The 23,121-nt window shown below is 38.3% G+C and overlaps 1 protein-coding gene across 1 annotated transcript in view; it reads right to left on the minus strand.

Annotated features, from left to right (window-relative positions):
- Positions 1-9,665, minus strand: part of htr2aa (5-hydroxytryptamine (serotonin) receptor 2A, genome duplicate a) — a 32,063-nt gene extending 22,398 nt beyond the window's left edge. The window contains exon 1 of the mRNA XM_088913525.1: positions 7,998-9,665. Coding sequence (XP_088769651.1) covers positions 7,998-8,409 — 412 coding nt within the window. The 5' untranslated portion in view covers positions 8,410-9,665. The remainder of the gene's footprint in view (positions 1-7,997) is intronic.
- Positions 9,666-23,121: the final 13,456 nt, after the last annotated feature.

A 23,121-nucleotide genomic window follows, 5' to 3' on the forward strand; every position in this document is an offset into this window, starting at 1 on the left:
TTTACTTTTTTATCTTAACAGTGTGGTAAAGGCACACGCTCAAAAATGAGAACTAAAATAGAAATGGAAAGCCCATTCAGTACGGAGTACGGAAAACATGAATGTAATATCATGAGACTGGCCCCGTCCGCAGTTCTAATGACTCGTGATTCATAATGCAAGGTGTGATGAAAGTACAGTATGTGTCTGCAAATTCTGTAATATCCCAAATGAAACAAATGCGTAAAGAAAAAACAAAACGCTGGCGCTTGGAGAACGGTGGTTAGTCATCACAGTTAATTTCACCAATCAAAAGGATTTCCCTAGAGGAAGTGATTTCCACATGAAAAATGTTCTTTACGTCTCCAGAGGTGGCAAACAGACGCACGACTGGGAACTGAAGCTATAAAAATACTAACACGTTGAGAAAAGAAGCACAGCAGGCTAGGAGAATCTTTTGGAAGCTCCATGTGTCAATACAGGAGAGACTCATGAAAAGAAGACCTAGTGATTAATGATGTTCATTAAGAGATAACTGAAGAAAAATAGCGCTCTGCAAGAAAACATAGTGCTACTGTACCTTTTTAATGAATCTCATGTGGAACTTCAGACCACGTTTAGCTATTAAACCCCTGTTTTGATGCTCAGCATCTTTGGGAGCTTGGTGAATTGAATCTTGGTAGTGTATAGTGTATGCTCTCATTTGCTTTTATTTTGCAAGTGGAATCATTTTTGTTTTTTAAATTGGGCACCTGATATTAAACTTCATTTGAGTGTAACCTTATGGAGCATAATGCTACAACAATGCCTACAGCAGACATGTTGGGCAGTAGTGTGGAGTAGTGGCTGGGGGCTCTAGACTCAGAGGTGGAAGGTTGTGGTCCATATCCTAGGTGTGACACTGTGATTGTGTACCATTGAGCAAGTCACTCCTCTCAGACTGCTCAAAGAAATTTGCCGCTACTCAAAAGGGCCTCCAATTCATCGCTGTAAATGAGAATTTGTTCGCCATTAACCTATCTGGATAAATAAGGGATTTCAATTAATTAAATTTGGATTTCAGATTTAAAAATAATCCCTTATCAGTATGCACCTCCAACAAAAGTGTTCTTAACAAAATGCATACGAGCGCTCAGGTTTATCTGCAGCATTTTCACAGGTGTGTTCTGCTGCTCTTTTAACCCAGTTTATTCGGACAGTCGAGATCATCATTGCATATCCGAAATCTGAGTTAAGGTTCTGTAACAATAATCGTAATTATATCATTGAGATCAAGCAAAACTACCTCCTGGTGATGATGAACCAGAATATATTTTAATTCATTCCCAAGAGGATTTTTGTTCATGAGCTTCCGGCAGGATTTTGTCATGAATATATTAATGCATCCCTTGTAATTTGGATTAATAACCTACGCAATAAAAGTCTAAGCAATTTAACATTTGTGGGTGCCGGTAATGAGGAGTTTTTCCATCAAAGGTGCCTCCTGAACCACACGTTAATCAGAATAACTCCATAAAACAACGGCCCCTTCAGTGGAAACGAGCCAGTTTAAAAATGATCAGGGAGTTGCATTATGCACTCAGACACCCAGGTGAGCCCTGTGCATTCTGATGTGTAGTCATTCCTAGGGATGAGAAAGCCATTCCATTCCGTTGACTCCGGCTCATCCTCTCTTCACATCCCAACCCCGTAGGGCATTTTAATCACTTCATGGCTGACCCCTCATAAAAATGATTTCATAACACTGTTAGACGGTTCATTAAATGTTACTAAATGTGGAGTAGCTCACGGACCCTGTGTGGAGGGAAACAACTTAGAATGGTTCCGCTTCAGAAGCCTGAAGCCCTTTTAGACTTGTTCCTGTCGGTACCCTGTGCTCGCTGTAGCTCCCCTTTGATCTCCCTGCGAGCCATTCTCTGCAGCTCTGTACATATACTGTACTTTCAACTGGAGAGCTACAGTATGCACAGGAATAGGGGGAGAATCTGACTGCAGTACAACCAGAGGAAGAATAAATGTGAAGTATTCGTTTCTTTGCTTTCTCAGTCACCCTCTCATTTTTAGTGGTCACAGCAATCCATACTCTAAGAACTCCATGTCAGAACTTCATTTTGGTCCATTTAATCCCACTTAGCTGGTTACCATTTTAGTTCTCAGTCTTTTGCCAAGTTTATCTCGGAACATTTCAGTGGAATTAAGGTCTGGTGATGGAAGGAGGCCAATACATCCGTTTCGAAACCTGTGGTTCTTTGTAAGTGATTTCAGCTTTGGCTGCGTGTTTAAGGGGCATTATTGCGCTCAGGAACAGACCCTCATCCCACCCACACCCATATGTCAGTTTGAATTAAACAAGCGTGATGTTCCTTTACAAGAATATGCTTTCTGCTCTTCCTGTAGTACAACACTACAAGCAAACACTTACTGAGAACATTAAAATAATGGAATCCGATACACGTTACACAGCCATGTTGTGGGAACAGACACTCTGTCTTTTTTTTTAAAGAAACCAGCAGATATCAGAAGGCATTTTTTCACTCAGAAGGCTGTGGAACAAGCTACCCGTGCTGTTGATGGGCCCTCTTTAGATCCAACACGGAAACAAAAAGTAGAGGACACAAGAGGAAGCTACAGAGAGGCACATTTAAAACTGAGATCAGAAGTCACTTTTTCACACCAAGGGATGAGGGATTCTGCAACTAGATACCTACCCAAACTTTAGAGGATGATGCGCTAATCTCTTTCGAGAACCGGACACATGAGATTCTCCGATTCATTAACAACCAAATTAATTCACCTGACCAAAAGGCCTCCTCTCATTTGTAACTTTTTTTCATTAAGCTTTTGTGGTCTTACAGAGTGTAGACCTTGGTGAGCACATTATTTCAGTAGTTCAGATAAACCCCAAATAAAGCTAAGTCAAGGTGACATCTGAATGAACTTGCTTTGTTGGCATAACTCACCAAGCTAAGAGAACAACAACCACCTGGCTAAGAGGATGAAACTGTCAGAGCACCCAAGAGGATCAAGTACAACACCATGATGCCGATTTCCATGTTCCATATTGAGTTATGAGGTTTAAATAGAACAGGAACAAGGATACGGATAGTTGTGCCAATGAAGAAAAGGGGGAAAAGAAACATCAGACGGAAGCCTCCGTAACATTTCTGGGCCGAACGGGGAGAGGGGGGAAGTGCGGGGTGTGAGAACTGTGTTGAGCAATGGTCAGCCCACAGGGGGAAAAGGAGCAGGGCTCCTCCCCCTCCAGCTGTGGGAGGACATGCCGGAACGGGAGACAGAGGAGGACTGGGGCAGGAAAAGACCTGTTGCTTGTGCGGTTAGAATCCAGCTCCCTCTTGACCCGAAATGGGATAAAGTGGTTTATAAAATGGAACGGAATTACAGTACTATAGGAATGAAAATTACATGATAATAAGCATTAGTTTTGTGACGAATCTCCAGTAAAGTGAGCATGAACAGAGCTTATAGCCTTAATATCTAAGCAGGACTAAATCGCATAATTTTGAAGATATACGAATACATAATAATCGTGGGGTTTAAAGGCAAAGTGGATATCTTATGCATGCATGCATAATCAATTTAATCAAGCCATTTATCATGAATTACCCTGCAGTTCTTACTGAAATTCCCCCTAAAATATTAGAAAAAAAGAATTTGCATAGTAAGAAAGGCACTGCTTTTTAACTAGTGTTTTGCTTTCTAGATTCAATTCTTGGAAAAACGTAGCAATATGCATTTAAGCTAATCAAGTCAAATAATAATAATAAATTAAACATAATTATTTGTTTTCATAGGCTGAATTTAAATACAACATTAACTTTACTTAACAAGCCAGGAAATATTGTCACAGCTGGAAAATTTACCTTCAGAATCAGAATGCCTGGGAAGAAGAGCACGGTGTTATTTATAAAGTATAAATCCCTTCGTCTTCCTTCATGCATCATTAATTATATAATAATTTAATAAAAAATCTACTGTATGCTCCCAAAAATTCCAATACGCTCTTCATATATACTACAGTAGGTGTCAGACTATCTGCAATATTTGCATAGGAATGTTTACAAATTTAGATACACCTTATAAAGGCATGCACCTGCAGCTTGTAATGCAATCCTAGTTTTGCACTGAATACACTGTATACAGGTATATAAAGTATAATAGCTCTCTGCACTTTTTACTTGGCTATCACATATCTATTGCCCTGTGTGTTTATTGTTCTGTACTTAGGCGTTATATGTTGTTGTGCTATGTTTGGCACAATGGTCATCTACAACTGTCATTATTATTAACTGTTTTGTAATGTGCTGTGCACATTGTGTGGTGTTGTCTATTGTACTGTGTACTGCACATCCCAAGAAAACAGCGAGAATAAGAATCCCAATGCACATGTACAGTACAAATGGCAAATAAACTCCTCTCTCCATAGGTGTTGCAATGTAGCAGCTTAACATCCTGATAATATACAGCATAAACTCTGAACTGTAGTACTGTATATCATCTGCACTTTGTTGTCAATTCAACAAATGAACAGATTAACTTTCCCAACTGCTCATGTAATAGGTTTCTATTCCAGAACGGATTGAGGAGGTATGTTATTGTGTGCCAACAGACTTTCCCCAGCGTGTAGGGGGAATTCCTCTAGAAAGTCTGCTGAAGAAAAGATCAGTGCTTGAGTCAGCACTGCTGAATGTAGAGTCAGATAAGAGCAGAGATGCAGTTTGTCGTGGCTGTGACCACTGTATCTGAATCACGAATCAGTGAAAGAGCATTTGAATTCCTAAAGTCACCAGCACAGGTGCCAGGCACAGGAAGTGCAGTATTTTGAAAAGTGGCACACAGGAATCTATAATGAAGGTCTGCAATGTGAGTGATAAACCAAATCTGTTCACGTGGGAGGATTTCCAATTCCAGTTCTGAGATGTTAACGTCTATCCTATTTATTTACATTTTTAAAATAGGTTGTTATAGAAATGAATTCATCATGCAAAATTACTTGAAGCAGAGGCCTTTTCATAAAATAGTAAATGCATGTGTTCAGCAGGGACACATTTTTAGAGCATGAATTCTTTTGTTTCGCTCATATGAAGACTGCAGCATAGGGCAGAAAATAAATGGCATTGAGCTTTTGTGCAATATCATAATTACCACTTGACGAACATTGAGAAATGCAGATTAAAGGTGAAAGCACATGCTGTTTTGGTAGATTGAAGAATAATGTATGACCAATGTGAAGAATCTAATTTTACCGGACTTTTCCGGAGCTGTTTGAAACCTTATTACAGAAAATAATTCAAAACAAAACCATTGTAATTAAAACTGTGAAAAAAACAGATCAGCTACAACTAAGATGTTTAATTTTGGACTAGAATGCAAAGGTAGTGAGGTTGTGTCACCCTGAAACCTGCAACATGTCTCCTTTTTGAACTAAATCAACACACTTTCAATATTTTAATTTATTTTTTAAAAATGCAACTGAACTAAAGATTTTTATGTATCATGAATATGTACAACAGTATTTCTGCTAATACCATATAATGAGCAAGAGCATTAAACTAATTAAATCAAGCTAATCAAGTCAGAATAAATAAACTTAGAATGCAACAGAATATATTAATAAATTAACTATGATTGAATATTAACCTATATGTCTAGAGTATGTCCCAGTATGGCTTGCTGCTGCCATTTCAAAGAAACAGACACCAGGAGCTGTCGACAAACAGAAAATATCCCACAAATGACACATTCAAATTTCAGTTTTGCATGTTTGGTTGAACCATTGACTTGATTTGGATAGAGTCATGCTTGTATCATCCAGTCCTATTTCCTGTCTTACAGAATTCATATTGGCTGCTCAAGTCAAGTGTAAATCTGCTGCTCAAAAACGTCTTAGGCAATACAATTAAGAAATAAAATGCAATGTCTGTTATAATTTTTCAGTCTGTTTTGTTTATTGTGTATTTATTGTGTTATTGTGTGTTGTACCGGAAAGCTGCACTCTCAAGCGTTTTGTAGGAACAAATAGACTACAATGACCATCAATACAAGTCTGAAATATCAGGAAGTCTGAAAAACAGTACTGATGATATCGCAATGAAGAAGTACTAAAACAAAAATGAAAGAAATGAAAGGAAAAAGTACTCTAGCTATTCTTGTAATGAGGATCTGGGACAAAAAAGAAGTGAAAATAGAATTTAAAAACATCCCTTCACCAATGAGTAAGGAATGAATACCAGAAAAATTGTATTTAATGCATAGTTTGGAGAAAATTCAGGAATAAGAATCCGGTTTCAAGGAACGTCCTAACCCCTGGAGCTTTGTGTGTCAAGTATTTACTTAAAGAACTTAGAAAAATTTGTTTAAATTTGTGCAAGTGTGTTTTATTTGTATTCAATGTGAAACGTGCAGGCAGACAGTCAGCGGGCCGGGTGGAAGGTCTGGCATTTGACCCAGGCGACATGTGAGCCTCAAGCGTCTTGACATTCTACACATGCAGAGGAACACGGAGATTTGCTCACAAGGCCCGAGTGGTAGATTAACTGGAGGCCTGTTTGTTGGTCCAGAGCCTCCTCATAATTTGCTGGAAGTAAATATAACATTCTGAAGATGTCAATCAAGATGGAGACAGAAGGAAAGATGGCAGATGGTACTGAAACAAACAACATTTTGTAAAGATTTAAATTTTGTACAGTATGTATGCAGATTCTACCACTAGAGGCCACCACCTATTATTATTATTGTTATTATTATTATTATTATAAGCAGGTTTTCTTATCCAGAGAGTGATTTACAATACTTATGTGTTAACATCAACAGTACTGTATCAACAGTAACAACTTAAACTAATCTAAATAATCTAATCTGTATGCTCCATGGTTTGTAATGACTAAAAAAAGGTATACAATCAGTGATCACATAAAGTGTGAAGACAATGTACAATTGAATTAATTTAAAAAACTTACATTTCAAAACTAGATTCAGTGGTTTATGTGCTTACTGTGTAACAAAGACAAAATACAATGAAAAATGCCACAATAATTATATTTTGGAAAGCTGATTTTGCAATGTAACCTACAACCAACAGAACACTTGTCTGAAGCAAAATCTAAAAATGAAAACAACTGTTCCTGCCTTTTTTACAGGAACTACTATGAACAAATCTGCAGAATTCCAACTGGATTTAAACAAACAATTGCAAGATGTAAATTAATGTCGTAAGAAAGCTCATATATAAGAACATGTGCACCACCTACAGTACAGTACAGTACAGTATATTAAATAAGTCTAATCATTGTGAAATATCATTTGCTTCCTTTATGTTTTTTCTGGTGATTTTTTATGCTAGTGAAATGGCCATTTTCATAGCACAACATCTTTAGACTGGTTTCCTACATTGGTGTCTTGTAGCAAATCAGCTAGCTACTAAAAGCTCAAGGAATACTGGCTGTTAAAGGGAACACAGTTTGACATTTAAAACTGCAAAGAGAAAGTCCCTGGATTTTAAAGAGATATCTAACAATTACCGGATGAATAGATGAGGATGGTTAAGATACAAAGAAGGTATATAAAGAAAGAAGCTCAATGCACTTTATCTACTGTCACAGAAAGCAGTGTGGTGTGTCATCTGTGAATGCAGAAGTATTATAATAGGCTGGAAGATTTCAAGCGTCTCTTTTTAAATTTTTCAGTGGAGAACTCAATGTGGAAGCACGTCCCGTTTCCCAGATGTTCATCACCATAAGGATACGTGCGCCTTATGGAGTCTAGACCGGTAAATTCAATTTTAGTAGAGTGAAAGCAAGGTCCATTTAAAGCTAGCTGAGTACATGAATGGGGTTTTTTTGTAGTTAGGTGTACTCCTCTGGGGGGAGCAATGTGCGTCTCTGCCCTTTTATGAATGAGTCATAGCAAGCAACAGGCAATATCTAGCTACCTCTGTGCCCGTGTGTGGGTCAGTTGTCTGCACCCAGGCATGTTAATTGGCATTGATTGTGAGGACTTACCATACAAGATGGTGAGCATGGAGACGGGCATCACCAGGAAACCCAGCAGCATGTCAGCGATGGCCAGGGACATCAGGAAGTAATTGGTGGCATTCTGTAGCTTCTTCTCCAAGGACACAGCCATGATGACCAGGATGTTCCCTGCAATGGTCAGGACGATGACGGCGATGGTGAGCAGAGCCGGCCAGTTCTTGTCGAGGAGGGAGACCATGGAGAAGCACTGCGGCGCCGGCCCGTCGGCACACGACAGGTCCGACAGGTTTCTGGCGTCCATGCTGGTGTTGCAGGGGTGGGAGCCGTTGGCTTTGCCCAGGAGGAACTCCGGCTTCTGCGGTCTGCGGTCAAGGTTCAGCGGGACGAAGGAAACGGACGTCAGGTTGGAGCTGTTACTGCTCACCTCCGAAAAGTTCATTTTTTAATGACTTTTTTTTTTATTGGAATATTTCTCGTGTAAGGCTTGACAGAGTGCAGAGCTTGCTACCTGGGGAAGGATGCAGGAGAACCACAAGAGGACATTCCTGGCTGGTGGATGTGTGATCATCACCGCTCCTTTGTCACAGATCAAATACAAAAGTAAGCCATGGGTCCTCACTGTCTTGAAAAACCCATGGATGCATTCTTAAGTCATCCTTCCACAGCAGACAGAGACAGAGATAAAATGCATATTGCTGGGATATAAGGACTCTTGAGTGGTCCCACCTATCTCCAGGTAATAAAGATTCTGTATAACTTACTGACATTATATGATGCAAAAAAGAAAGATATTTGCAACATGTCTGTCGGCTTCAGATGGAACATGGTTTGGAGAAAAGAAATACTTTACATCACATAAGCAGAGCTGCAGATTGTATGTTTACAGTTTACAGCATAGGCTTATCGCAATAACAAGTTGTTAAAGGTTCCTCCTGTATTTTAAACACACACCTCTGTCTGTCCTTTGCGAAATAGAGAAAATCCATTTGCACTAAAGACAGAAGGTGGCTAATTTTTGTGTTGCTTTAAATAGAAAGTGTATCCTGAACTCATCAGAGTATTTCAGATTTTCATTGCCCAGAAGTGCCCTACCTGATCCAGCAGTCATCAAACGTGTTTTTTTAAACACAGGATCAATGGCAGATATAATCCATAGTCTGATGTCTCTGAGAGCTGTCAAGCCTGTGTCCAGTGGTCTTGTTTCCTTTCTGTGGCTGCATGTCAGGTAGTATTAGTTGCTCTCAGTTCGGCTGTTCTTTAGAAAAAAAAAACAAATAACATTCCCCAGAGTCATGAATGACTTCTTTTACAAGGAGCTCTCCACAATTTAAGCAAGAAATTAAGCAGGCTCATTTGAATGCTCCATAACTTAAACACAGGATGCAAGTTGTGCCGAAGTGGGTCTCTTCTCAAAGCTTGTTTTTGTCTGACCTCGGTGTTTTCAGACTCTTCATATGATCCTCCGCGATTCCTTAAACAGCGCAGTAGAGTCTCCCTAACAGTGGAGAGCTAATTAAATATCGGCAGCCAGCACAGCCAGTCCACACACAATACTAATCTTCTAGCAAACTGATTTGCAGGTCCACTGTCTTTGGCGAGCGCAGTATAGCATTAGAGCCAGCCCCCCAACCAGCAAGGAGAACATTTGCACTGCACGTAACATAAGCAGTCTTCAAATAGGGAATTCTCACTCTGGCAGGCTTCTGATTCCTTGCTGACTGCCTTCGTTCAGCTAGTGAGACCACCCACCAATTGGGAAGTCATCAGACACTAGGTAAGGAAGGCAAGGCAGAGGAGAGTGAAGGCTGGAGGTTATAGATCTCCCTCACAAAACTGGATACCGGCTGGATGGTGTGATTTCTCTCTGATGACATGAAATAACTAAGAGGCACGCACATTGTCTAGATAGAATGAATTCTGACAGGCTAAGATGTGACTCTTCCTTGTTTTTTTACCTTTATTTTTGCTATCATTGTCACTTTTCTTCATCCTTATCTTCCAGCCTTGCTTCTGCTCTTTCTTTTCTAGTGAAAGAACTTCTTTCACGTTTAATTATTCTGATAAAACAGGAAGATATTTTTTTTTCCGAGCTGATGAGTCAGGATACAAGAAGTCAGCCCTGTAATTATTTGAGGGGTTTGGCATTAAGGGAGAACAGTATTGCCCTAATTTATAAATTAATAGTTGTGCTCTAAATGCTCAGCACATTACTTACAACTCATTTGGTCTATAAAGTTTAATCCCATCAGAGTTGTTTTAACAGCAATTTAACATAATTTTAACAGCAATTAAACATATAATGTTCCCTTACTGTAATTACAATTCCCACACCATTCCAAATATGAGGCTAAAATTAATTAGGTATGTAATTTATGTGTACTGGACTTTTTGTGGTTGCATGTGTTAATCTCATATAAATATCGGAGGGAAAACCAAGCCTGTATGTTAAGAATGTGGTCTGCCTGGTTCTGTAAAAAATAAAGTAATATTATTTTATCCAGCTGTAGGATATAACAACTGAGAAATGTGAATAATGTGTGTGTGTGTGTGTGGGGGGGGTGAATTCATACGAACCCTTAAAACTTTCTTATGCTAACAACAAAAGGTATAGGATATACACAAATGTTAGCTACTGTATATTAGGATCAATTTGTAACCTTCAAAATAAAGGAAACTCCTAAAATAAACATCATCATCACAATTCTGTCTTGGGTATATATTTCTTACACCTCTTCTGTTGGGGCAGCAACTATCCCATTAGTCTTGAACATGATGATGCTGGACACCATAGATGAAGCTGTTATTTCTGGATAAAGATGTTGTATTGCTGTCACTTGAGTTGTCAAGGTATAATAATATTTGACCTTAGATTTTTGGACAATTCTTGACATCCCCTATTATGATGATGTGGTACAGAGTGATTTACTTTTGTGTTTGTCTCCTTTAACACCCTTTGGCATTCAGGGTGACTTCTAAACTCTTCTGTAAAAATCTCTGGAGCTATGTACAGTACTACTGTATGGCTTCCATTTGAACACTTTATTTTTTACATATTTTTAGAGTGTGATTAAGAAAAATATGCAGCTATTTTCAACAGCTGTGCTTTTGTTTCATTCAATACTAATAGTCTTACAATTATTCCTGTTCTCATTTACTTATGCAAAAAATACTGAAAGTACATTTTGCATTTTCTTTGCTAAAAACAACTTTCAGTCACATTGTATATTGGGTTTAAATGAATTTGGAGCCAAATGTATCTCAAAAACAGTAACAATCAAATATGTGAGTTTAAAAGTAAGGTTTTTATTAAGAGTTTCCCTGAAGGCTTAAAGAGCTGTGTAATGTATCTGAAATTATATCAGAAATTCTGCAATCCAGTAAAAATGTGTTCTGTTTCGACTGAAATTATGCAATGGCAGTCAGTTTCAGCCAGGCCCTGTAGGGCAATTGTGAAATCTGAACTGCACCTGGCTACAAAGAGCCCCATCCCTCAGGACAGACAGCTGTGTCTTAAGACCATGCTCATCTCGACTAATTGTATCAAGAATTAGTTTGATGAAGTTAAAGTGTAAACAGCAACATACTGTAGTATGGACACAGAAATGTAAAATGAAATGGGCCGTAGTTATTACTGACACAATGTTCACCCCACAAAGACTAGTGAGGTCATTACAGCTGTCAATCAGTAACTCTCTCTCCATCTCTCATTAAAATCAGTTAACGATGGAAGCAGGTGTAAGAAACACAACAGAACAGGCAATTGGTTGAGCAGAGAGAGCCACAATAATGATTTAATCAGTTCATACAAAGTGCCCTATGGCAAAAACTTCTGCTGACAGACGATGGGCAAACCTTTTGGGGGCGATGTGATCTCTGATCCATGGATAAATGAACAAATGTAATGAGTGTCAGGAAAATATTTGGTCAAGACATGATTAATTAATTTTTTATTGAAATAAAAAAAAATGTTTTACGTGGCACAGCAGGTATTTCTGAAGAACAGGAGTTCTTCACCTAGCAATGTTTAATAAGCGATTCAATTAATAATAATGTCACTTACATGACGTACTGTACCAGCCTGGGAAGATCAGAAAACTTAGCAAGCCGAAAGAATGTCAACATTCCAGCTTAATGCTTTTAGCTGCATGAATAAAACACAATCAGGCAATCCTGAGTGGATTGACCAGTAAAAAGAATCTGGTTTGTTCCTGGTGTTGTGAACAAGTGTGACCCTGGGCCAGTTTACTCTCTGACTCTCATCAGGGCTCTCCAAACCACAGAGCTCAGCCCTGCCATGGACTGGGATTAGTTGGCTACGCTCTTTCTGCAACCCCTACAACTACCCAGTGTACCGGTTCTTGGGGTTTCCGCCCCTGCCGCTCCTGCCCTGCCAGTTTGTCCCTCATTGCCTGGGCGCGAACCCGGGTCTCCGGCATCACGCAACAGGGAACTTGCCAGCTGAGCTAAAGGAGACCTCCCCCAGCCCGGGCGGCTGAGATCCCTGAGATACGCAGGGGCGTATTCGTTACACCAGGTACCTGTAGGCCACATGACGTCAGTAAGGGAAGTGTCTCTCCTCCCTTCGGCACTGAGCCTCAAACAGTTCAAAACCCCCAGGAGCTCGGAAAGGGTGGGCGGACAAGAGGAGCTTGTGCTCACTTCCTCCTGTCCCCTTGCGGGGGTACAGGGGATGTCACGTGAAGTGCAGACACAAAGACGCAGGTATAAAGTTGGCAAATCTAAATTAAAAAAAAGTAAGAGGTCAGTTCAGAAGAGGCTGCTGTTGGATTTTTTCAGGAATCCTATTTTATGAACCTGAGTGTCCATTATGTTTGTTTTATGCGTAAAGTCCCCAGCTATAATCTGTTGCCAAAAAATCTTGTCTCTGTGACTACAGAGTTTATGTTTAAGGGGTGAATGCTCTGATTGCAATGATGTAATACTTGGTGTACCACAGATCTGTACTGAGACCAGTGCTCTTCCTAATTTATATCAATGATCTGGATTCGGGTAATATGATTACCTCAGATTTATTTGCCTAGTAAGGTGCTTTGTGCAGTTTGTCACTGTTTTCTTGGTGCTTCCATTATCCAATATCAATGGAGACTTAATACATTCTTCCTTTATTCCCATTTCATGTTTGTACCGTGTGGTATTAAATTCTGGAGTTGAACATTGGAACTACAAATTCCGAAAGAAGACTTTCACTAATCACATTGTTGTTTCTGGTATAAAATGGCAAAATTACTTTTAAAGCTTTGCCTGACGACACTAGGCACTCATTCTTAACCTCCAACCAAAATGTACTGTATGTAGTGAACACAAGTTACTGGAAATCTCACTTTCAGAGAACTATCACTAGATAGTACAATCAGCTCATCCTTGCCTACAGTATTCAAAGTGAGCTGCTTTTCCAAGTCCACAGTGAGAATGTTGCCAAACCAGTCATTAGGCTCAGAATTCAACTCTTGAATGTAATAGGCAAACTTCTTGAGTGTCTTCAGGCAAGCAGGAGGCATTAACAAGTGACAAGTGACAACAAGTGACAATGTTTTGTTTGATTTTTATAATGGTTGCATAAGTGCTACCTCAACAGTCAGACAAAAGGGGAAATGTAGAGTATCTCTCACTTCATTCACTATATGATGTTTCTAAACTTCAAGCATCTGGTGAAAAGCTTTAATTTATCACGCACAAGAAGTGGACTTTTATAAGTACCTTGAAAAGACAAATCGGGTGAATTCCCTGCACTAAAAACATCAAAAAGGCAAACCAAATCGGCAGCCTGCTGTATCTTTCTTAAGTTCAAAAATACATTCCAGCACTTTACAAGAGAACCAGCATACCTGTAAATGAACTGCATATGTCTTGGAACATGCGTTTGACTGTCTCGTTACTAATTATTTTAATTCCCTTGTTAAGAACATCATGTAATTTTGTATCCGTTTGGTTTGCTGGTGTTTTGCGAAGAATTATACAAAGCACTGTCATCGCTTCTGTGAAATCTCTCTGATTGTTCCTATAAAACTGTCTTTCACCATCATGGCTCCTGCTCCACAGATCTGTACAAATGCCTATGCAAACTTTACGATTTATATCATTAACCTTTATAAATTTACCTACATACTACAGGTGTTGTAAAACTTAATTTCTATGCACAAAAGCATCTTCTTAATGAAGGTCTCAAAAGAGTATTGAACAAATCCTTAAACAATGCTTTTTCCAACTGCCTGTAGATTTGCAGATTTAAATTTAAATTGATTAAATCTGCAGATTAAATTGCTAATTAAAATTTTTGCAGTTATAAGTGTTTTTATATTATGAGCTTTATCTTCAATTCTTGTATGCACACCGCTGTCAGATTAGTTTTCAAGATGCCTCTTATCAGTCGGGACCCTTAGACATGTTAACGCCTGAAAGTAAAAGTTGCTTTCCAGTTCTATGGAATGCTGATACAGACCCCATGACTGATTATTCAGCTCCGTGTTTTTTTTTTCAGAAAGAAACCCATTAGCTTTTGAGCTAGGTAGGGATGCCTGACATTCAAAGTGTACTGCAATTTTGACTGTTCCATTGATTCATTTGCTACTACTTATGAACGAAACAGATACTGTGGGTTCAGTTTAGCCACAAAATACATTTTTAATCATTGTCAGTCTTGTGTTGTTCTACAATTACTGTATGGGTATAACATTAACAGCAGTCAGGAGTCATTTAGAGCATCGTGCGCAGCCTGTATATTCCCCCAGGCGCCTCTGGCGGGACACAGTGAGTCAGCTGTCACACGTTCACACTTTGACAATGCCTTCCACCCCAGCACAACTTCTTTGCATAAAGAACTGCCTCTTTTTCCAAGCCTGTACACTACTGCACCTGCTTTTTTATGTACAAAATTTGAAGAAACAGTTCTTATGAGATTGTCAATTCATTTTCTAGCTACACATGCCACCTAGAAAACACACACATACTGTACAGAACGAAAGCACGTGATGCACAAAGAGCTTTTGGATCACTGGAGTTAAATGCTGTCTTTTTACACATGTGCTTGATGAGTGTTTTTGAAGCTGTGGGCTAGCTGAGCACTTAAGTCTGCTATCTTTGCAATTGTATCCAATTTTAAGGACCATATGAAGATAGATTAAAACACCAGTGCCTATACAGATAAAGATGAAATACATGGCTTTTGATAACCTTTTGATTTGGAAACAGCTGCCTATAAAACTGGTTAATCTAATCTAGTAAATCAGTACAAATGAATAAAACACAAAGCAATGAAACAGCTGTATGCCTCAATGTGTCACTGTTAAAGGGCAATTTACACATGTCTGCTTCCTCACATGTAATAAGTAGTGCATATTTGTCATAATATTAATTAATTTTAATGTGTGGGATATAATGGATGAAATATATGAAAAATATGTCACCACCAATGTGCCAACTTTTCTTTTAACACACTGAGCAAACTGGAGTGTCTATTGAGCATCAACGTCAATGCTCTGAGCGATGGGAGGGTGTGTTCAATGTGCTAATCTTTGGCATACCCAAAAATATCTAAAAAAACATTGTGGGAAAGTATGATTCACTTGTGACCTACTTTCATTTCATTTCCAATGGTATGACAACATTCTTCTACATTACATACTGTTGCTAGGAACTAGATTTTTAAATTAAATTAATGCAGTACAACACATCTATTGTGTATTGTATTACTTTGCAGGGGTACACTTCCCCCACAACACAGTTAGACCAAATGACCACACAACATACCACCCATGCACACTGTATGCACAGGAATAATTACTGACATGAGGAATAATCATGCATGAAGCTAAACTGAAAATAAAAAGACACATGGCAAATCTGACAATCAGGATAATATTTTTGAGTAACTCCTAGAGGAAATATTATATATAAACAGTTTAGTTGATGAGAGCTTAGGCTGCTGGTCACATGCAGTACTACTGTATATAGTCGATTTTTGCACAGTAAAAAGCATCAAGACATACAGTAAATGGTAAGTAAGCATATTGCCAAAATACTCTCATATTGTACTGAATTATCACAATCCGATTATAGCAGTTGATTAAGCAGTAAAACTAGAGGGTGACATCAAAATGTTTTCCATATTTATAAGCAAACATCTCACCAAAGGTGAAATAATTAATGGAAAATAAAAACACTAAAACAGTAACACAGTGATTTTAATTTCTCAACACATCATATCAAATCAGTTCGACTGAACTGGCAATTAAAAAACAGAGGATTAATATAAAATTTAATACATTTAATAAAATAGCAACATGACCACATGTAGTTATGTATTTACTGTGGGTCATATTTGCATTCACAGCTGAGAATATAATAATGCATATGTTATTGAAACTTTTAAACAGACAAAAGTATGCATTGCTTATGTAATACTGTAGGCACATCCAGTTTATTATTATTAAGTCTAATGTGATTTGGAAATTTTTAGAAAGTCAGCTCTATACAGTTGTCTGACTTCAAATCCAAACAATTCATTAATAGGGGGCCAACACACGGTCTGTTTTAAGGGTAAAACTAACCTGTCTCACGACGGTCTAATCCCAGCTCACATTCCCTATTAGTGGGTGAACAGTCCCACGCTTGGTGAATTCTGCTTCACAATGATAGGAAGAGCCGACATCGAAGGATCAAAAAGCGAGTTTGTACATTAATGATTGCTTAATGATTACAGTGTCGCATTGAACGTTTTGCGAATTCACTCGATAGATTCGTTTCATTGAGGAAACGTGAATCACAATGACGAACATTCGCGTATGGTGAGCGAATAGTTTGCGTGTCGTACACCTGTATTTACCAGAATGATCTAGAAAATGTCATGCCGGAGACCTTCAAAGCTACCGCGCGGCCGCACGCGTGCTTAGTCCAGGCGGAAGCGAGGTCAGACCGAGATCTTTCCTAATGCCCAAGTTGCGAATGCATGACATTTTTTGTCTTGGTTCAGTCTAGCTGTATTTTTTTTATCAAATACTTTTAACTCTATTGAACAAGTATAATGTAATGCAACGCCAGTGGAATGACGGTAATACAAGTCACTATTTTCAAACCCGGCTGTGATATTATATTGATTTACTGTAGAATACATGTTACTGCTGATATGAACAACAGCTAAAATAAACTCTGCCATAGGATATTATCTGGGAAATAATGACATAGCATATGATTTTTCGTATTTGTACTCAAGAGCATTGTTTGCAATACTTACAGTATGTATAATGTATAATATAAATATAATGTAGCCTTTTACCACTGACATGATACATTTATTAAACTAGAGGGTTTGGGATAATAGCTTTATTCTCCTTTAAAAAAAAATCACACATATTAAACAAATTCAAGAACTTACTGTATGCACAAGACCAAGTCTCACTGTAATTTGAAGACAAACCTACAATTGCTTTAATGAAATAAAAAAACATCAACATACAGTACAGTACCTGGCGACAGTTCAGTTAAATGGTTAAATTGACTTCTGAAGAGATTTAGTTTATTAATAATACTTAATGAAACCAAACCAAAGCAGAAACCAGACCAACTGACTAACTGCTACATTATTAATATGTTATACAGTATGTGTGTGTGCATACAGCATATTATACTGTATATTGTATTAATCATTTTTATGCTTTTGTTTAAGCTCTTTTTATCTTTCGCTCCTCTATATGTCACCTTATCTGACGAACAGTGAAATTACCTTTCGCTGATTCTATAAAGAAACGTGTTTTTATCTCTGCAGTATAAAGTGTGTCTGTGTGCAAACGCATCAATATCTGACACAGTGGCCATTATGTACTTGATAATGGTCCAGGCCTTTACTGAGGTGTTCTCATTGTTTTCGTTATCCAAGAAAAAAACCTTGGCTTTTGGAGAAAGAATAATTCAGACAAAGGGCGTCCCCACACTGCCTCCACTATCTAACTCAGAGGATGAACCAAATAATGAGCTTTAATTCCTATAAAATAGAACATTTTCTACAGAGGTGTACTAACCACTGGTATAGTCAATCAAATCTGTGGAGTTATTCTGCATAGTTACACAAATATTTCACCCCATCAGAGCACACTGATTCTGTTTAAGGTATCTGCACCATGCAGGGTGCAGGAACAGATAAGCCGTTCTGAGAGGGCGATTCCTGGGAAGCGTGGAAATGTGTCCATGTTCACACTTTCTCGCCTATGGAAAAAGAGTCCATTTCCATCTGCTATGATGTCCCCTCAGATATTTTGTAATATCTCTGGAGACTTATACAGTAGAAGCCTGGTTCACGTCTTAAATTAAAGCTAATGTAGAGATTAGTACCACTCTCGGCTTCCAGAAACTTCAAGCACATGCAGTATTCCACCTGTGTAAGACGTACCGCTGCAAAGATATTTAATTTATAGTGAAATGGAGTTCGGGGGAATATTCCCTTGCTGTTTTTCTATTTAAGAAGCAATACAAGTTTACTTAGGATGGGTAATAGATTATAATCAATGGGTAATAGGTAGAAATGAGCACATTTAAATAAAAAATATGATAAACAGATTTCAAAATTATAATATTAAAAAACTATTCTCTAGGTTGCAAGAGAAAATAAGAAGCTCCGTCTGACAGCATCAATCACTGAAGAGAGCCTGAAGAATCACTGAAGTCTTCGTTTTTCATTTTATTGTTATTGTTAAGTTATTTCTCAGTTTAACACCCCTTGTGCATCAGCTCCATGTCATATCTTTTGCAGGCTGTCATCCCATATTAACATCTAATTATCATGATCTTAATTCATTACATTATAATTATAGGCCTGATTGCCATTTCTAGGTTGTCAAGCATGGAAGCAGGCCTCTGACAGGAAAAGATTTATCTAGAATAGAAAAAAGATGGAAATCTGCAATGAGGACAAGGTTCTCATGAATCTGATCTGAAGCAAACAGTTCACCCCATTGTATGAGCAAGAGCAGAAATTAAAACAATATCAGTTTACCGTCATCCTGAAAAAGCTCCAACATTATTTGATTCCACTGCGCTTGGGAAACATTTTCTTCAGCTAAATCTTCTGCCCTGTAGGTGCTCCTTATTTAGCACACTGGAGTGCAAAAATAGTTTCGATCAGGGAGATTTCACTATTATGAGATTTTAGGAAAAACTTCATCATCCATTGTAAACCACTGCGAAATTCTTTCCATTTAAAAATTATATGAATTCCAGGGACCCTTGCAACCATAAATGGAGATGTACAGCAATAATACAATTTTAGGCACAACACCATACTAGAAATGAACTGGACAGTAAAGATATTGTACATAGTAAAAATTATGTGCTATTTTTGATAATGACTAAATAACTAAAAATTTAAGAACAAGAGGAGTTGCCTTTTAGATGTGAAAAACATTAACCAAGACAAAAGCTTAAGTAAACATCTCAGTTATGTGTTTTCTTCCAATGATATATTGTCTCAGAAGCTGACGTCCACATGAATACAACTTTAGGACCTCTTTTCCTACACTTGTCTTCTTTTGATACCCTTAGATGTAGAATAGGGCAAATGAAGAGCGCTGTAACCGTAGTAAAAAAGCACCACAAAAAACACCTACAGTATTTCACCTGTGATTCATATGATTTGTATTTATCACCTTAGTGCTCCTTTACCAGCCACAGAATAAATTAATGCTTTTGAAAGACTGGACAAAGCCATACCCTTTTACTTACAGTATATGCACCTAGATGCCCTCCTGTAAGTGGGCTGCACTGTTTTCAAGTCTGTCACGACCAACTGCGTGGGAGTAGGCTGGCTACTCAGGAGCATAAGCTTGTTGTGAAAAATTATGTGCTCAAGTGCTGACAAAATGACTCTCAGCTCAGGTTCAACAACTGGAAGCTTGTCTTATTGAAGACTAATAAAATCTTCATGCACAGGGCCGTTTCTCTAATACAGAGCAGCACTGCAGAGTGACTTGAGTCTTCCCACAATGCTGCTCCCAGTCAGATGGCATGACAGAAACATTGTGAAAATGCCAGTACTTCCCTTTCCCTCCAAGTCATGTGTCTGTTGAACTCTGGTTCTCTCAACAACAGTCAAGAAGGCAAATGCTGACATTTATTCCAAGAATGGAAGGGAAGCTTTTTTGTGTTGATTCCTAAAGTGTTGTCTTCCTAAAGAGACAAAGTATGTTTGGTTAGATCACAAGCACACATCTTATTTCATTTAAACATCTTATCAACATCACTGAGCCCTTTGAAGTACTTGATCAAACTTAATTTTAGTGAAGAAGCAGCTTCTCATTTCTGAAAAGATTACATTCCTCTATGACCCTAAGCAACAATTTCAAATCATGCACCACTTCTGAACATGATAAAAGTGCCTAGTCTGCTGTCTATTATACAGCACTGCTATTGTCTTGCTGTCTGATCGTGTTTGATCTCAGAAGCTAAACTTGTCAATACTGGGAAAACCAGGTTGCTACTGTACGTAGTGCTGGCACTCCAACAGCAGACAGTCAACCTTCAAACCAGAATTTCTAAACAATCCCATGGCACTGCAGATAAAAGAGTAGCTCTTAAAAACATCTTAGATCGCTGGATTCTGATCTGAAAAATAATTAAATCAAACGCGAAACCAAGTTTTGATCATATAAACAACAAATTCAAGGCAGCACCACCTGTATCCAATTGGCAAGAAGGAGGAAGTGCAGACAGGCTCTTCTGACCTGCGTAGCCAACAACCCATTCATCTTTCCACACATGTAAGAACCTTGATCTTTAAACTTGCACTCTCTTTCGTTTAAACTTTTTGTAGTCCGGTCTTCGAAAAAACACGTTGGCTTAATTAGACTATACAATGTCACCGAAATGAATTATTGCTTGTAAAGTTTACATCACCAACCTTCAAGGACCAGAGTTGCTTATCCTTGGCTTAAATGGTTTGATTAAATACATTTTTCAGATAGTTTCAATAGTGTTTTTTGGAAAGGTCTAAGACAATTAAATTGTTCATTATTCAAATACTTTCCCAGTCTTTTTCACGTAGTATTAACCCCAGGATCTCACAGTTTTATGTTGAGATCCTTAGATGCTATTTGCAAGCTTCTTTTGAATTTTTAAGGAATCCAACTTTCAGTCTAAGGTACAGTCATCACTCCTGGTTCTTCCTGCCTGTGGAAAGTTTCTGTTCTATTGTGTATCAGTAAACAAATGAAAGCACAGTGACCCTTGTTAGACCAGTGTTTATACACTGCTGTATGAAACCACTGTAGCAAAACCTTTTAAGAAATTATTTCCTTCTCCATAATTAATACATTTTGTCTCATCATTAGTTACAGATATTAAAAGGAATTATTTTTTATTAATACTGTAGAAATAGCATTGGAGAAAAACACAGCTGTTTTTTTTTATTTACAGGGCAGCTGTGGCAGTATGTGAGCTGAAAAGGAACAAGCAGAGGTTAATTCCATGTTGAAAAGTAAGAGAAAGAAATCACATCTTGCTGTCAGCTGTGGGAAGCACAGCTAAAACCATTTGCTTTTCTTCTTTTCAGCATTAAATTAACTTCTACCTGTTAATGTGTTTTTTAGGCTTAGAGTCTACAGTGCCTTGCAAATGTATTTGCTTCCTTTCAGTGATGTACTTTATATAATTTGTATCACATTGCATAGAAATATGGGTAAAATTGCACCATCCCAATGTGCAAAGCTGTGGAGATTTATGTCCAAAAAGAATCAAAGCTGTTATTGTTGCCAGGGGTGCGTCCATTATGCAGTCAACATTTTTGTATTTTTCATCGCAGTTTAAAAATATTTACTTTATTTTTACCATATATCATTTGTAATAAAAAATTTAAGCCATTCAACTGTAGTGGTAGGAGTTTCACAAAGCCATTAGGACTAGTATAATATGTATTTGTCACGCCCAGTACACCTAGAGGGCGCTCTACTTCTGTCCTGTTCCTAGTTCCCTGTGATTATTCATGTCTTTCTGGTGTGCCTTGTTGTGTAGCCTATTTACTTCCCATTTCTGCTCTGCTCCTCGCTCAGCATTGAGGTTCGGATGTCCTAAGACTCGCCTAGCACCAGGTCACTCCTGTCCTTGGCCTGAGGGCACAGGTTTCTATACGGCATTCCCCGAACAGCTGTGCCCGGGCTAACCCCTGTCTCTCCACTATTTTCTATTTTCGCTCTCCTGCCATTGAGGGTTTTTTTTGGGTTTGCTTTAGCAATGTGTTCAGTAGGAAACATTTTTTTAGCTAAAAGATAAATAAAATAAAGGTAAAGTTAAAAGAAAAATTTTATTTAAAAAAAAACAAATTTCGAGTCCATACATTTAGCATATCACATTATGACTTGACTGAGATATAAAAAACTCTTAGTTCATCCTTCAATATCCACTAATGAAATTACCACTATCACAGTTTCCTACACTCTTCTCAGGATTCTCTCTTTTCATGCTATAGCCCCAGATTCCATGTGTGCGTGTATTTGCATTAGAAAATATGTACAGAAGTGTTTGCTAGGTCTGTTGTACATCTCTGTCAATTAAACTCATTTATTTTTCTTTCATCCTTCTCAGAATTTAGGCCCCACTTGCTGCCCGTGTGTGCATGAGTATTTGTTTATTTTGCTGTGCGCCTGAGCTACAGCACAAGAGTTTCTGTTTTCTGCTAGTCAGCTGTGAAGTCTCCTGCTTAGCAGTGCACTGACACCAGGCCTTGGGAGTCACAAAACCTCATAGAAAAAAAAAGTGGGAATCAGAAACCGTCTCCAACTTTTAAATTCAACCACACATCCATTTTCTAAACACTTTATCTAATACAGGGTGGCTGGAACTTTTAAATCTCAGAATTGTAATGGGCAAGTATATTTCAGGTTCTTTTTTTTTTTTAGTAAAACGTTGTTGTAATAATTCAAACTTGCCTCACACACTTGTGGCTTGAGATCAGGGCAGCTACGTGTTTGCATAATTCAATCCCCAGGTCGGAAAGCTGTGGAGTTTGTATGGAGCCACAGGTGTGCGAAAGGAGATAAAAATGAATGTGGAAGGAAAGACAGATTTTTGCAATGAGGGTTTCCCTTTGAACTACAGATGGCAGCAACTTTCCCATATTCCCCAGGTGTTCCTCTGCCAGGTGACAGTGGGA

The sequence above is a fragment of the Atractosteus spatula genome, chromosome 4, assembly GCF_055471065.1.
Source record: "Atractosteus spatula isolate fAtrSpa1 chromosome 4, fAtrSpa1.hap1, whole genome shotgun sequence".
In the NCBI taxonomy this organism is placed as follows: Eukaryota; Metazoa; Chordata; class Actinopteri; order Semionotiformes; family Lepisosteidae; genus Atractosteus; species Atractosteus spatula.